This window comes from Ylistrum balloti, unplaced genomic scaffold (assembly GCF_031769215.1).
Source record: "Ylistrum balloti isolate Yb309-2 unplaced genomic scaffold, AGI_CSIRO_Ybal_v1 Utg370056, whole genome shotgun sequence".
In the NCBI taxonomy this organism is placed as follows: domain Eukaryota; kingdom Metazoa; phylum Mollusca; class Bivalvia; order Pectinida; family Pectinidae; genus Ylistrum; species Ylistrum balloti.
The window spans coordinates 574,122-590,356 of NW_026782106.1; the positions used below are offsets into that span (position 1 = coordinate 574,122).

A 16,235-nucleotide genomic window follows, 5' to 3' on the forward strand; every position below is an offset into this window, starting at 1 on the left:
AGCAGGTACCTTTCCAGGTTCTATGGTTCCGACTGATGGTGAAATAGTGAGCGGGGCTCCCTCAGGGACAACAAATTCAAACGATGTAGGGCCAACAGGAGCAATGTCACCTGGAAAGAAAGTATTTATGAATCAAAAATACTTCCATCAGATCTTAAGCAGTCTGAATGTGATTCAGTCTGATAAGAGGAAAGACCAGCTGTTTTAACGATAATTAATGACATCACTCAGTAAGATGCCTCATGTGTAACAAAAATTGTTTGTAAGATTCGATCAAATGGGCAAAAACATATTTCATCAAACACCAATCCAGCTACAGATGTCAGTTATCTCTGTAGTTATATGAAGGTTAGATTCAACAGGTGAAATTTTCAATCAACAACTGAAGGCTTGACTCAGTATCTGAAGGCTTGACTCAGTTTCTGAAGGTTTGACTCAAAACCTTAAGGTTTGACTCAAGAATTGAAAGCTTGACTCAGTTGTTGGCAGTTTGACTCAGAAGTTGAAGGTTTGACTCAGGGTTTGATTGTTAACTTGCATGTCAGTCAAAACAGTTGAAAATAATTGATTCAAAAGCAGACTACTGTGCACAATGAAGCTTTTTATTACCTTTGCCAATCCTGGGCACAGGATGAGTAAACTCATTAGTGCTGGTGTGTGAGTTGACCACGTGGAGTGAGGCTGTAGACACATCGTAGAGAGCTGTCGCAGCAAAGTGTACAACCTGGTGACTCAGCTCTAAAGGCGGATGTACCCCGACACCCTTACACTGGATCTTAAACTCCCTGCAGGATAATGACATCATCATGTTATGCTTTAAGTTAATATTCAATTGAAAACATCTAAAACGAAGGTGTACAACACTTTCTAGATATGATAGGTAAAACTTTTATGTAAACAAGAAACATTTTCTACCTGTTAATCAGGGACTTGCAGTTCAGTTCAAATTTATAATCCCGTGCTTTCTTTGGACTAAATATGACCTCGAGATCAATGGTCTCCAATGGCAACAGTGTTCCAAATCCATCATCAGGCTGTACTTCCAAATACTGTGAATTTTGAAAATATATCAATCTATAATGAGAAATGCCAAATAACTGAATCCTGAACAAGGCTTCTCCTGGGACTATCTACTACGAATGCTTCTTGGTGTTTTGTCATGGTCCTACATACAGCCTTATAAGCATTGGATTTTCTCGGAAAACAAACTAAATCACAAAATATCCAAACCATTATGAATTTGTAATCAATGAATATTTCTGTAAGATTGATTTTTAGAAACTTACATCAGGAAGTCCTACAAAGCCGTACTCCTGTGGGAGAATAGACTTGTTGGTGAGTTTGATGGTTGTCTTTACAGACTCATAGATAGTACAGCATCCGAAGTCAATACTAGTCGTGTCAAACTCCATGTCGGAGGTGGTCACTACAGCTTGTACAGTGAATGGCACAGGGGCAGTCTGTAGAGTAAATACAACAACTAGAGGTCAGTGAAGTAAAACAAAAATCCACAAACAGGAACCATCCGAATAATCAATTCAATCAGAGGTCACCAATCATCTAATTTTAATTAAATTTAGACACAGACTTGATAAAGTTTGAAAAGAATGTACAGAAAAATCTCTCAGTAAACAAACTTTGAATTCAGAAAATATTGAAGAGTTGTTCAGTCTACAGAGTAGAATGGACATAACAACCATACAAATATGTGAAGCCTTGGTGCACAATTTCCTCAGTGATATTTCACAAAGTTTGGATAAAAACTTCAGAAGATGTGTGGAAAAGATTTCACCACAGATGAAGTAGAAGGAAAACAACTCCCATAAAAAAGTGCCAAATCTCTAAATAACAGCATTTACACAACTTCATTGTGCACTGACTTTATCAGTAAAGTTTCCAAAAATACTGATGAAAATTGAAGCATTTTCTCTGGACAAGATTCAGTCTACAATCCTAGAAGAATTTCGACAAGAAATCTGACCTGATCTGCCACTCGGATGGTCATTGGGGCTTCCAAAACACCTGTCTCCTTGTCAAAATACTTTCCAGCTTCCTCAAAGAGACTTTGTCTGGTAAAAAGATGGAAAATATCTATCAAACTATCTATATCAAATAAGTCAGTGTTCTCGTCAGGATTGATTTTTTATATACCGGGTAAATATTCTCATGTCAATTGGAAATACAATTTTGAATGCAAAAAGCTGAAAGGCATTATAATACATGTATATGTGCATTTTACACTTAAGAATATTTTTTTAATACAAGAATTTCTCTATCAATAATTGCAGAAGGATGTATGCTAAAACATTACAATAATCAGCTTTGGGTAATTTTATAATTGATGGCGTAGTGGAGAATTGTCTGTGTTAACACAATTTCTTAATAAATTTTCAGCATATCCAGGTATGTGTACAAGTAGCTAACAAACCTGGGAAGGAACTTGAGCTGAGCAGAGAACTGGGACTGGGCCTGTATGTAGCCAGTTTTAGGAAGGAGTTCAAGGTGATTTCTCAACTCCTTACACACCTCAAACTTTAAACGCAGAGCTGTTGTTGCCCTGTAAAATACAGAGAAATTCATCTCTCTACTGACCTTACTTCATAATTCCTTTATTCTGCATAAATCATTAATCAAAAGATAAACATAGACTATAATCATTTAATCATTATTACTTAATATGGAGCATTTATTTTAATCAGTTAACATAAATCATAAATCTTCAAAAAATAAACTATTCTCAAATGAACTAAAACGATTTTTAAATAAGTTGAATTTAATATTCAACACTTGACAAAACACAAATCATGAAATAAGTAAACTTTTTGTAAAATGGTTTCTTTCTCTTATTCTTAATCTAGGTTTCAGTAAGATCTTCAGTAGAGAGACACTGACCTGTTGTTGACAATGACTGTGTCCTGGTACAGACGATCGTACATACAGATACGTAGGTCAATAGTCTGTCTCTCCACCCATACAGGCACGTCAATGGCATTGGCCAGAGCTTGGACCGAGATCTGTTCACAGAATAAATACATAAATGTTGTTCGCAGAATAAATACACAAATGTTGTTCGCAGAATAAATACACAAATGTTGTTTACAAAATAGATACACAAATGTTGATTACAGAATAAATACACAAATGTTGTTTACAGAATAAATACACAAATGTTATCCATAGAATAAATACACAAATGTTGTTTACAGAATAGATACACAAATGTTGTTCACAGAATAAACACACAACTCTACCTATAACATGTAACAAGATCTGTTGTTCACAGAATAAACACACAACTCTACCTATAACATGTAACAAGATCTGTTGTTCACAGAATAAACACACAACTCTACCTATAACATGTAACAAGATCTGTTGTTCACAGAATAAACACACAACTCTACCTATAACATGTAACAAGATCTGTTGTTCACAGAATAAACACACAACTCTACCTATAACATGTAACAAGATCTGTTGTTCACAGAATAAACACACAACTCTACCTATAACATGTAACAAGATCTGTTGTTCACAGAATAAACACACAACTCTACCTATAACATGTAACAAGATCTGTTGTTCACAGAATAAACACACAACTCTACCTATAACATGTAACAAGATCTGTTGTTCACAGAATAAACACACAACTCTACATATAACATGTAACAAGATCTGTTGTTCACAGAATAAACACACAACTCTACCTATAACATGTAACAAGATCTGTTGTTCACAGAATAAACACACAACTCTACCTATAACATGTAACAAGATCTGTTGTTCACAGAATAAACACACAACTCTACCTATAACATGTAACAAGATCTGTTGTTCACAGAATAAACACACAACTCTACCTATAACATGTAACAAGATCTGTTGTTCACAGAATAAACACACAACTCTACCTATAACATGTAACAAGATCTGTTGTTCACAGAATAAACACACAACTCTACCTATAACATGTAACAAGATCTGTTGTTCACAGAATAAACACACAACTCTACCTATAACATGTAACAAGATCTGTTGTTCACAGAATAAACACACAACTCTACCTATAACATGTAACAAGATCTGTTGTTCACAGAATAAACACACAACTCTACCTATAACATGTAACAAGATCTGTTGTTCACAGAATAAACACACAACTCTACCTATCACAGAATAAACACACAACTCTACCTATAACATGTAACAAGATGAATAAACACACAACTCTACCTATAACATGTAACTGTTGTTCACAGAATAAACACACAACTCTACCTATAACATGTAACAAGATCTGTTGTTCACAGAATAAACACACAACTCTACCTATAACATGTAACAAGATCTGTTGTTCACAGAATAAACACACAACTCTACCTATAACATGTAACAAGATCTGTTGTTCACAGAATAAACACACAACTCTACCTATAACATGTAACAAGATCTGTTGTTCACAGAATAAACACACAACTCTACCTATAACATGTAACAAGATCTGTTGTTCACAGAATAAACACACAACTCTACCTATAACATGTAACAAGATCTCTCTGTAAAATCATAAACCTTTTAATCATACAGATACCTGAAGATCTGTTTGCAGAATAAATCAACCCATACTGGCTTCAAGTTTTAAAGCTATTCCTAGAGTAGCAGATAGATAAATCCAACATATTAAACATTTGATGTACTCACACTTTCTGAGAGAGGATCGGAGAAGCTGATGAGGAACTCAGTATCAACCTTTCCTGGTATGGTTGGCTGCCAGATGATCTCAAGTTTGACAGAAGAGAACGGCTCCAGTTCTCCTACAGCCAACATACCAACCTTCATTCCATCCAAGGCCCCGTAATCCTCATTGTCACTGACCACCAACTCCGGGGATTCCGCAATAACTGGAAAGATTCAAAGTAATGTTCACTGCCCAGCAATTCAGGCAAGACAACAATAACTGGAAAAATACAGACTTATGTTCACTGCCCAGCATCTCAGGTGACACGGAAATAACTGGAAAAATACAGACTAATGTTCACTGCCCAGCATCTCAGGCAAGACGACAATAACTATACAGACTAATGTTCACTGCCCAGCATCTCAGGCGAGACGGAAATAACGGGAAAAATACAGACTAATGTTCACTGCCCAGCATCTCAGGCGAGACAGAAATAACTAGAAAAATACAGACTAATGTTCACTGCCCAGCATCTCAGGCGAGACGACAATAACTGGAAAAATACAGACTAATGTTCACTGCCCAGCATCTCAGGCAAGACGACAATAACTATACAGACTAATGTTCACTGCCCAGCATCTCAGGCAAGACAGAAATAACGGGAAAAATACAGACTAATGTTCACTGCCCAGCATCTCAGGCGAGACAGAAATAACTAGAAAAATACAGACTAATGTTCACTGCCCAGCATCTCAGGCAAGACAGAAATAACTAGAAAAATACAGACTAATGTTCACTGCCCAGCATCTCAGGCGACATGACAATAACTGGAAAAATAGACTAATGTTCACTGCCCAGCATCTCAGGCAAGACGACAATAACTATACAGACTAATGTTCACTGCCCAGCATCTCAGGCGAGACGGAAATAACGGGAAAAATACAGACTAATGTTCACTGCCCAGCATCTCAGGCGAGACAGAAATAACTAGAAAAATACAGACTAATGTTCACTGCCCAGCATCTCAGACGAGACGACAATAACTGGAAAAATACAGACTAATGTTCACTGCCCAGCATCTCAGGCAAGACGACAATAACTATACAGACTAATGTTCACTGCCCAGCATCTCGGGCAAGACAGAAATAACGGGAAAAATACAGACTAATGTTCACTGCCCAGCATCTCAGGCGAGACAGAAATAACTAGAAAAATACAGACTAATGTTCACTGCCCAGCATCTCAGGCAAGACAGAAATAACTAGAAAAATACAGACTAATGTTCACTGCCCAGCATCTCAGGCGACATGACAATAACTGGAAAAATAGACTAATGTTTACTGCCCAGCATCTCAGGCGACAAGGCAATAACTGGAAAAATACAGACTAATGTTCACTGCCCAGCATCTCAGGCGACAAGGCAATAACTGGAAAAATACAGACTAATGTTCACTGCCCAGCATCTCAGGCGACACAACAATAACTGGAAAAATACAGACTAATGTTCACTGCCCAGCAACTCAAGGGACAATGCAATTACCGGACACCTACAAATTAATGTCAAATGACCAAAAACTCAAGAAATGCAGCAATGACTCAAAAGATAGAAATTATTACAGAATCCTTACAAATTTTCAAAACCTTTATAAGTTTAGTAAGCTAAGCTAAAACACTAATGTTTTACATTTTGAATGAATTTAGCCTAGTAGAGTATTAGATCTTTCTACCATAACATTTATCATTCAAGCTGTGTCTTTCTTAGAATCTTGATCAAGATCAGGAGAAGATGATTGTATAACTCCAAATTTAATGTATTTTGCTTACCATTTTCCTCCCCCTCTGCAGGCTGTTCGCCCTCTACAGCACTCATTCCCTCCACCTGGTGTCCCTCCTCAGAGCCACCTCCTACATCTTGGCTTGCTTTGTCCAGATCTTAAAAATATCATCCTTTCATTAAAGTAGTCTCCCTTGTGATTTCTCAATCACAGAGTTTATTACAGTTACAAACCAAATGCCATCTTTTGATGATGTAAGTTGCAACAGCTGTGCTGTATACAAGATTATACTATCATTGGTCCCTGATCAACATGATCTAATCAGGTGGTAAGCTTAATGCTACTGTATTATAATATGTAAACACAAACAATATTTGTTAGGTTCCTGATGCATCTAGTGAGTAAATATAACCACAGAAAAATATGATATACCTCATCGCAACTGAACCGAGAAAATCAAGAGAAGAGTACTACAGGATGATTAAGGCAATCTAAAATGTTTTTTCCAAAAATCTATCAACAGGCAGAATTGTTAACTGTTTCTGTGGCATCAAAATGTAACATATACCGTCTAAGGCTTTCTTGGCAGGTGGCTGTTCCTTGTTATCTTTCTTGACCATGACTGAGGCAGAATCGGGACTATTAGCCTGGGTAGTGTCAGCTGTTGTCTGTAAACCAGGAGGAAACACTAGAGATATTGTTATCAAGAGAGCAGGATAAGGAACTGCACTGTTAACCAACGTAGGTGTATTTCATATTACCTTTCAATCTGACAGTTTCATAATTCTTTTATGATAAAAATTTTGTGTATATTCTTGAAATTCACTTATATAGAAGATAATTAAGACAATGTATAGGAAGCATTGAGAGTAATTATATGTGACAGGTATTCTGTGTAACAACTATAATGTGTGTAAATATCTTAATGGTTACTATAATGTGTGTAAACATCTTAATGGTTACTATAATGTGTGTAAACATCTTAATGGTTACTATAATGTGTGTAAACATCCCATTGGTAACTATAACATGTGTAAATATCTTAATGGTAACTATAATGTGTGTAAACGTCTTATTGGTTACTATAATGTGTGTAAACATCTCATTGGTGACTATAACATGTGTAAATATCTTAATGGTAACTATAATGTGTGTAAACGTCTTATTGGTTACTATAATGTGTGTAAACATCCCATTGGTAACTATAACATGTGTAAATATCTTAATGGTAACTATAATGTGTGTAAACGTCTTATTGGTTACTATAATGTGTGTAAACATCTCATTGGTGACTATAATGTGTTTAAACATCTCATTGGTTACTATAATGTGTGTAAACATCTCATTGGTGACTATAATGTGTTTAAACATCTCATTGGTGACTATAATGTGTTTAAACATCTCATTGGTGACTATAATGTGTTTAAACATCTCATTGGTGACTATAACATGTGTAAATATCTTAATGGTAACTATAATGTGTGTAAACGTCTTATTGGTTACTATAATGTGTGTAAACATCTCATTAGTGACTATAATGTGTTTAAACATCTCATTGGTGACTATAATGTGTTTAAACATCTCATTGGTGACTATAATGTGTTTAAACATCTCATTGGTGACTATAATGTGTTTAAACATCTCATTGGTGACTATAATGTGTTTAAACATCTCATTGGTGACTATAATGTGTTTAAACATCTCATTGGTGACTATAACATGTGTAAATATCTTAATGGTAACTATAATGTGTGTAAACGTCTTATTGGTTACTATAATGTGTGTAAACATCTCATTGGTGACTATAATGTGTTTAAACATCTCATTGGTTACTATAATGTGTTTAAACATCTCATTGGTGACTATAATGTGTGTAAACATCTCATTGGTTACTATAATGTGTGTAAACATCTTATTTATAAATATAATGTGTCTAACATCTTAATTGTAACTATGATGTATCTTAACATTTTCATTCATGATCAACACTCTGGCATGAATGGGAGTAGTTATTAATTACATATGACAAGAAAATACACTTAAAATGTAAAAATGTTACAAATACCAACCAACCAAAATCACCCCCACCCCACCACACACCACACACTCTTGCACCCTCTACTGTCATTGCCACATAAAAAAAAGGAGATTTACTTGAGATCTTGCTTTTGAATTGTGTTACTTAGCAATCATAACATACCAGCCTTCCTAGAGATGTTTCTGCTGCACTCTCTGACCTCTGCTTTGACCCTGTGACCTTGAAAAACTCGAATTTTGTTCCCAGGGCACCCTTGTTGGTCAATGTAAAGGTGCGTTTCAAAGTTTCACCAATGACTGTGGTTCCAAACTCAATCACACTAGTGTCCACCGACAGCTGCAAAAAGGAAACAAATATATTACATCAATAGTGAGGGCTTAATGGTCACATGCTACATATTCTGGTACAACAGATATCAAACAGCTGTGCATACCAGTACATACTTAAACAGACAATTATATAATTACATATGTATCAATGAAATAGTCAAGAAACAAGGATGTTGAAAATTAACTTAACGTTTTTTTGTATACAGTGTGTATTGTTTTATAATTGTATTATGGAATTGTTGTAGAAAGCTTACATCACATTTCCTTGTAATAGAAAGCTTACATCACATTTCCTTGTAATAGAAAGCTTACATCACATTTCCTTGTAATAGGAAGCTTACATCACATTTCCTTGTAATAGAAAGCTTACATCACATTTCCTTGTAATAGAAAGCTTACATCACATTTCCTTGTAATAGAAAGCTTACATCACATTTCCTTGTAATAGAAAGCTTACATCACATTTCCTTGTAATAGAAAGCTTACATCACATTTCCTTGTAATAGAAAGCTTACATCACATTTCCTTGTAATAGAAAGCTTACATCATATTTCCTTGTAATAGAAAGCTTACATCACATTTCCTTGTAATATAGTACATTGTATTATGGAATTGTTGTAGAAAGCTTACATCACATTTCCTTGTAATAGAAAGCTTACATCACATTTCCTTGTAATATAGTACATTGTATTATTGAATTGTTGTAGAAAGCTTACATCACATTTCCTTGTAATATTATGATTATGTGAAATTTCTTGGTGCTACAGCATATTGTTTTGTATGGTTTAATGAGGCCACTGTAGAAAGCTTACATCACATTTCTTTGTAATAGAAAGCTTACATCACATTTCCTAGTAATATTATGATTATGTGAAATTTCTTGGTGCTACAGCATATTGTTTTGTATGGTTTAATGAGGCCACTGTAGAAAGCTTACATCACATTTCTTTGTGCTACAGTGTAGTGGAATAGAGAATGGGCCAGTCTGTGACAGGAAGTTCACTTCACCCACTAAATCCTCATTGATCTGAAACAGTAAAAACACATCATCAATATCATTCAAAATAACATTAGGTATTAAATTGTCTGACTGAATTTATCTAACAGTGTTCTCTCTCTGCAATAAATATCACCTCAGTCTATAGTTTATAATCTCGGCCATGACATCTATCTCTTTAATTCTCCGTCTGTATTAGTTCCTAAAATCTAAATATACTTACCATAGGTTTGAAGGTAACTAGCATCTCACATGTAAGACCAGCAGACATCTGACCTGGAGGGTCAAACCTACCAATAAAACAGAGGTATAAATCTATCATAATAACTAGAGAAACAAATCACAGACACTTATTTCCGTATTTTTTGTTTTTTACTACTTTCAAATTCAAGCATAGGTTTACTTCTTCTAAATAAGTCAATTATTTTAACAATTAAAGTCTAAAGATGTCAATTTCATACTTTTAAAATACAGAATTATGTAAATACAATATACATCTATTTTTTCAAGGTCATACTTACACAATCTCGATGAAGTCCTTGAGGCGCTCTGTGATGTTGATGTACCTACAGTAGTTGACAGTATATGACACATTTGTCAGGGTAACTCTCTTCTTATATGTGTGTCCAACAACAAAGTCCTGTAAATATCACACATTAAAATCCTGTAAATATCACAAAACAAATTCCTGTAAATATCACACATTAAAATCCTGTAAATATCACAAAACAAATTCCTGTAAATATCACACATTAAAATCCTGTAAATATCACAAAACAAATTCCTGTAAATATCACACATTAAAATCCTGTAAATATCACACATTAAAATCCTGTAAATATCACAAAACGAATTCCTGTAAATATCACACAACAAATTCCTGTAAATACCAAATAACTTCCTGCACATGTCATGTAAAAGACAACAAGATTAACAAATATCGGAAATTTTGTTAAGTTTTCTTGAACAGTTTTCGAGAAACTCCAGAAAATGTGAGTGGTCTTGGATCTGCTATCACAGTAAAAAATCATAAGTTTTTTATTTCATCAATCAATAAAATTTACCTTGCTTGGTGAAAAGTTTTTATGTTGACATTCAAAAACTTATCTATGTTTTTCATCATTGATAAATAAAATATTTTCATCAGTAATGAATTAATGAATTAAACATAAAGATGCTTGATGTACTGTCTGTCAGAATGACAATCTGATAGCTGTAACACTATGATAAAATTCATGGCTGAGCAGGTCATATTTAGTATGGATCAGAAACCAAGGATCAGAACTAAAATGATGTGAACTATTAACACATTTATTGTTCTAGCCATCAGCTGTGTAATTTTCATATTCAGCATGTGATGAGCAATCAAGAAGATTACAAACCTTGAAATGGATGACATCTGGCTTGCTGTAAAATGGACATCCCTGGAACTCACGTCCTGCGGCCACCTGCTTAAGGATGATTCCAGACCGATGTTTATCCAGAACCTTGGTCATTATCTCCTATAAAAAGGCAAACATTCATAACTCAAAAACAAACGCACAAAAGAAGCATATTTGTCTCTTTAGAAATTGATGGTTTGGTGTGTTGTGTGTCACAGGAAAAAAATATTATTCCTGATACACTAATGATAAGATACTTCAAAATTCCAAGAAAGTTTTTAATTTCTATAATTAATCAGAAATAAATCTTTGATTTCTCAAAAAGATGTGATCAAATGAAAAAGAAAACTAAACTTACTCTGTCCATCTTGGTTGCCCCTGGTAACTTCAGTGTTGACTCCGAGTCCTTAGGAACCTTGTATGGCTTATGTTGATCCCAAAGACCCTCAAACTCTGGTTCAGCCAAATCAAACTTCATCTCCTCTGTTTAGAATGATATCAGATATAATATTTAGTATTTTGTTCTATGTATGTTATCAAAGTTTCATCATCAGGCAGTGAGAAATTTAACAATGTTATTCTTCAAAATGAAGACCATAAATTTACAGTATATATTGTGTGTGATCTCTGATGTCCTTGATTAAAGCCCTTCACTATATATCTATTACTGTATATCCGTTATTAATGTTAACAAGCCTTGTTGTAAAATGTCTTTGATTATAACTATCACTCAACTGTCATAAGATAACTGGTAGTTTATCAGTTAGACATTCTGTGTGACTTTTCCTATGTCCAGTAATCTGGGAGTCTAGCTTATCTTCCATCTTTCGTTACCTATCACATGTTACAGAATGAGCGTAATTCTAGATATTGATGAAGCTGATAATTAGCTCAGACCTCAAGTTTCCTTCAGTAATCGTCACTCATTTATAAAGTAGTGAGTGCAAAACTTGAATTGAAGAAGCTTAGTCCTTCTATTTCCTTCACTAACCATCGCTCTCTGCATCACTTGAGTCACTAGAATCTGGCAGTGGAGTTGGCTTCTCCACCTCAGAATCTTTGGTCAAGGCGTCCACCTCCCTGTCAGCAGCATCCTCTGCCATTTTCTTTAAGTTTCAAAATAAATAACAGTATATTTGCTACTAAAGTGAAATATGTTAAAATGTTTGCAGTTGTCAATCATGATGTTTCTTCTAGGTTTTTGGTGTAGACCTTGGTGGTATGATGCTATGGTGTGAATATGTACTAAATCTGTTGAAGAATTCATGAGATATTTTGTATGTAATGTTATTACTGATGTACACATTCACAGAAAAGCAATTACTAATACCCCTCCCCCTGCTTATGTTAGTAGGGGGTTTAATTACCGAGTTGTTTCTAACAATTTGTACATGTATATTTTACTCAAAACATCTCAATCAAATGTTAACCGACATTAAAAGATTTTGTAAATGAACACAACAACATCTTCGTCAAAAATATCTTATTATCTATCTTTATTACTATCCCTGACACAAAAATTATCTAGTCAATTATTCAACAGTTAAGAATTTGGTTACCTCAATATCAGCCATATCGAATCTCACACCTGCAGCCTCGGTCTCGTCAAACAATGACGTTCCATCCATCTCCTTAAAAACCCTCAGAGGTTTCTTCTTCATTGGTGCCACAATCTGAGAAGGACATGATTTAAACTTTATGTGGCATTTCATGTCCACTTTTATATCTAAGTACTTAACAAATCAACATTAAAAGTAGAGATCAAGTATATTTATACAGATAATTCATGTCAACTATTAGGATAATTAAATTGTATAGTTACATGGGTTGAATGGGCTTTTCATTACACTTGGGTTCAGGGTTATGTTGGAGTTATGAAAAGCCAGGGAATATTATGCAAACATGATGAGTGTTGTATCAATTACAAATACAAATTTCTATGTTTTTAATAATTTTGAGAAAGTTTGGTACAGAAAAATGGGAAGAAAGAACAGCATTAATGCAGGTTACCTATAACAGCCACAGAATTGTTGTTTTATCATTAATTTTTTGTGAATGATAAAAAGATTATTATGAATAGCATACCTTTGCTTTTTCTTTCTTAGGATCGACCCATAGATTAGGAAGCTGTTTCTTTCTCTTCCTCATGCGATCTTCCTCTAATAGAACCTTATCCATAATGGCAGCCTGCTTGGATTTCTGATCCATCTGGAAGTCCCTGTAGTACCATACAGGGTATAAATTATCAAACACTCAGTGTGGTGTAAAATTTAAAACATGTTCACACTGTAGTTTATTACTATGATACCATAATGATCCAAATGTGTAAACTGAGAAATATAAACAAACTCATAAAATCTAGGAAATGTAAACAAAGTTAAGGTTATTCTTATCACATTACTGGAAAAAAAACCATTTTGACAAGTTTTAAAACAAAATGTGGAGAACAAAATCAAACAGTGGCAGCAACCTTGCTGTCTTATTTTCAATTAAATCTATGTAACATCATTGTCCATATTATCATATCACAATCAATTTCTGAATTTTGTAGCTAACGATAAACATTCCAGGGTGAATAAAACTAGTGACATATCAGCAAAAATATTACATGGGCAAATGTATTGGATAATAGACTAATTGCCTGATAAAAAAATATGTTAAATTTAGATTTAAGAGATTCCCTGATGTGTAAAGTCTTTAGTGAGTATACTGTACGTTTTAGCACGCTCAAAGTCCTGGATACGTTTACGAATCAGCATAACCTCGTCTGGGTTTCCGCCGTCTGAAAGGATTCTACGTCTTTCTAATTCTTCTTTCTGTTTCTCTTCTTTTTCCAGTGCTTTATCTCTGGCATGGAGGGCCTTCAGGTTTTCCTACAAACATTCAGTTTTTAGAATTACAAAACTCAACAAGGAACAAATGTTTCTACAGATTTTACCTTATGTACAAGTTCTGTAACATGGTGGACAAGTCAGTTATAACACATACCCTGTTTGCTGTAATATCGCCTTTCAGTTTCAGCAACATGTCCATTTTTTTCTGCATGTTCTCTTTATAGCGTATATTTTCTTCCTCTTGACGCATTTTGTGTCTGAAATGTAAATTGGCTGTCTTAATATTTAGATCTATCAATCATTCACCAATCGCTGTTTTCATAAGACTGATTTTGTTTCTTTAGAAACAAGTTTGAATAGACCATTTTTACCACTCTCTAGAATCTGAGTAAAACAAGACGATGAAAATGTAACAGGAAATTTGAGCAGGGTTTTCCATAATTTTGTTAGTAGTAGGCTGTGTAGTGAAAGTAGGAAGCTGGCCTGCCGTGTACGTGTAGTCGTGTACGGAACATTATTACAGAACTGGATTGGTGTAGGCGGCCAAATGATCAAATTGGCCGCCGACCAGCTCTTATGGAAAACCCTGTTTGAGGCAAATTTTATTATGTGAGATTTCTTAAGGTAACATTCTTCCTAGTTAAGGTACTGTTTGTGTACTGATTCTGATGAAAATCTTCATATGTGAGTGACTGTATAGATGTATGGTATGTATTACTGTAAAGACAAAAGTAGGAGGCGAGGCATGAAAGTGTTACCGGGTGATGATAATACCAGACAGGTATAAAAGTGTTACACAATGTTAAATATCTTAGCTAAGTGTAAAAGTTTGATGTGTGACAATTTTGTAGCAAGGTATAAAAGTTCTTCAGGGTGACAATGATACTAAAAATGTTAAAAAGCATAAAAGGACAGATATATCAACTTACTTCGCCACTGTTTCATTTAGGTATTTACTGTGTTTCTCATGACTTTTCTGGGCATTTTCTATCAAAACCTGTTGCTGTTTCTGCTGTGCCTTTATTGCTTCCACATAGTTCCTGAAACAAAAGATAATTCAACATCACATTACGATATTCTTATCTTAGAACATAGCTGGACGGTTTCAGCAAAAAATGAAAAAAACACAAATAATAAAATAATAAATTCAGCATAAAATGAAAAAAACTATATAAGTGAAAAAACATAACATTTGAAATAGCTGTGAAGTTCATTTTTCTTTGGTAGATTTATAGGTTTACATATGTATCACACCTTTCCCGTTTACGAAGAATCTCCTCCCCTTTTCTGGCTTTCATTTCTTCCTTGCGAAGACGAGCCAAAGCCATATCAGTTTTCTCTGTGGCCAACTGTTGTTCACGTTTAATAAGTTCATCCTCTTGGAGCAAAAACTTGCCTCTTTCCACGTCAACCTTTGCCAACTCATACCTTCAAAGGAATATTTCAAAATTGAAAAAAATATAACTAACTTAGAGAAACATTGTTCATTAAAGGATTTTGGTCATGATTTTTTTATAACTTCATAATTTAGTCTTCATATGATAAAAAAAGTATGTAGTCACCAAGATCCCATCTCTCTTGGCACACAGAAACTGTAGGAGCAAAATATGCCACCCTTTTCACCTCATTCTTGTGAATAGACATATCTTGATGGTGGAATAAGGTCATGCATTCCATGATAAGCTTAGGGATTATTAAGTTAAAAAAATTATCAAAGTCAGAATATTCTGAGAATTCTATCCACTCTTTCTTTTTACAGCTCTCTCAATTTAATCTTTATACATTTATCTAAGAGAATGATTGAATTCCTTAAAAGATGTAATTTGTGTGTTTGTTGACAGAGCAGAACACCTGAATCATTCACTGGCTTTCTTCATCATTTGCATTTCTATTTCATATGACAGATTGTCTATGACAGTTTGTCCTGTGCATGCTTATTTGTAAAGGAAACACACCAAAAATGTGTAAAATATTGGACAGTCTGAGTCCCATCGGATATAAATTATTCTATATGTGTATAAGCCATGTTAGGGCCTCTCTCCAACACTACATAGTCATCAAGACCTCCTATTGTACAGATATTACTTACTCTTCCTTCTCTAGACGCTCTGCAATCAGGGTTTCAAGCTTCTGTTCATTTTCAATCTCAGTACAGATTTTCTCATGTTGAGTCCTCAGGCGATACAAAGCAGATCTGAA

The 16,235-nt window shown here is 34.5% G+C and overlaps 1 protein-coding gene across 1 annotated transcript in view; it reads right to left on the minus strand.

Annotated features, from left to right (window-relative positions):
• The window catches only part of LOC132549412 (cilia- and flagella-associated protein 74-like), a 35,158-nt gene that overhangs the window by 16,834 nt on the left and 2,089 nt on the right, over window positions 1-16,235 (minus strand). The window contains exons 5-28 of the mRNA XM_060213345.1: window positions 16,126-16,230; window positions 15,291-15,464; window positions 14,966-15,076; window positions 14,191-14,293; window positions 13,918-14,075; window positions 13,288-13,420; window positions 12,762-12,875; window positions 12,194-12,308; window positions 11,561-11,685; window positions 11,203-11,322; window positions 10,342-10,460; window positions 10,044-10,110; window positions 9,761-9,850; window positions 8,657-8,830; window positions 7,025-7,124; window positions 6,506-6,613; window positions 4,705-4,904; window positions 2,893-3,014; window positions 2,429-2,557; window positions 1,982-2,069; window positions 1,287-1,460; window positions 916-1,049; window positions 610-785; window positions 10-110 (exon numbers count right to left, since the gene is read on the minus strand). Of these exons, the coding sequence (XP_060069328.1) occupies window positions 10-110; window positions 610-785; window positions 916-1,049; window positions 1,287-1,460; window positions 1,982-2,069; window positions 2,429-2,557; window positions 2,893-3,014; window positions 4,705-4,904; window positions 6,506-6,613; window positions 7,025-7,124; window positions 8,657-8,830; window positions 9,761-9,850; window positions 10,044-10,110; window positions 10,342-10,460; window positions 11,203-11,322; window positions 11,561-11,685; window positions 12,194-12,308; window positions 12,762-12,875; window positions 13,288-13,420; window positions 13,918-14,075; window positions 14,191-14,293; window positions 14,966-15,076; window positions 15,291-15,464; window positions 16,126-16,230 (3,040 nt within the window). The remainder of the gene's footprint in view (window positions 1-9; window positions 111-609; window positions 786-915; window positions 1,050-1,286; window positions 1,461-1,981; window positions 2,070-2,428; window positions 2,558-2,892; window positions 3,015-4,704; window positions 4,905-6,505; window positions 6,614-7,024; window positions 7,125-8,656; window positions 8,831-9,760; window positions 9,851-10,043; window positions 10,111-10,341; window positions 10,461-11,202; window positions 11,323-11,560; window positions 11,686-12,193; window positions 12,309-12,761; window positions 12,876-13,287; window positions 13,421-13,917; window positions 14,076-14,190; window positions 14,294-14,965; window positions 15,077-15,290; window positions 15,465-16,125; window positions 16,231-16,235) is intronic.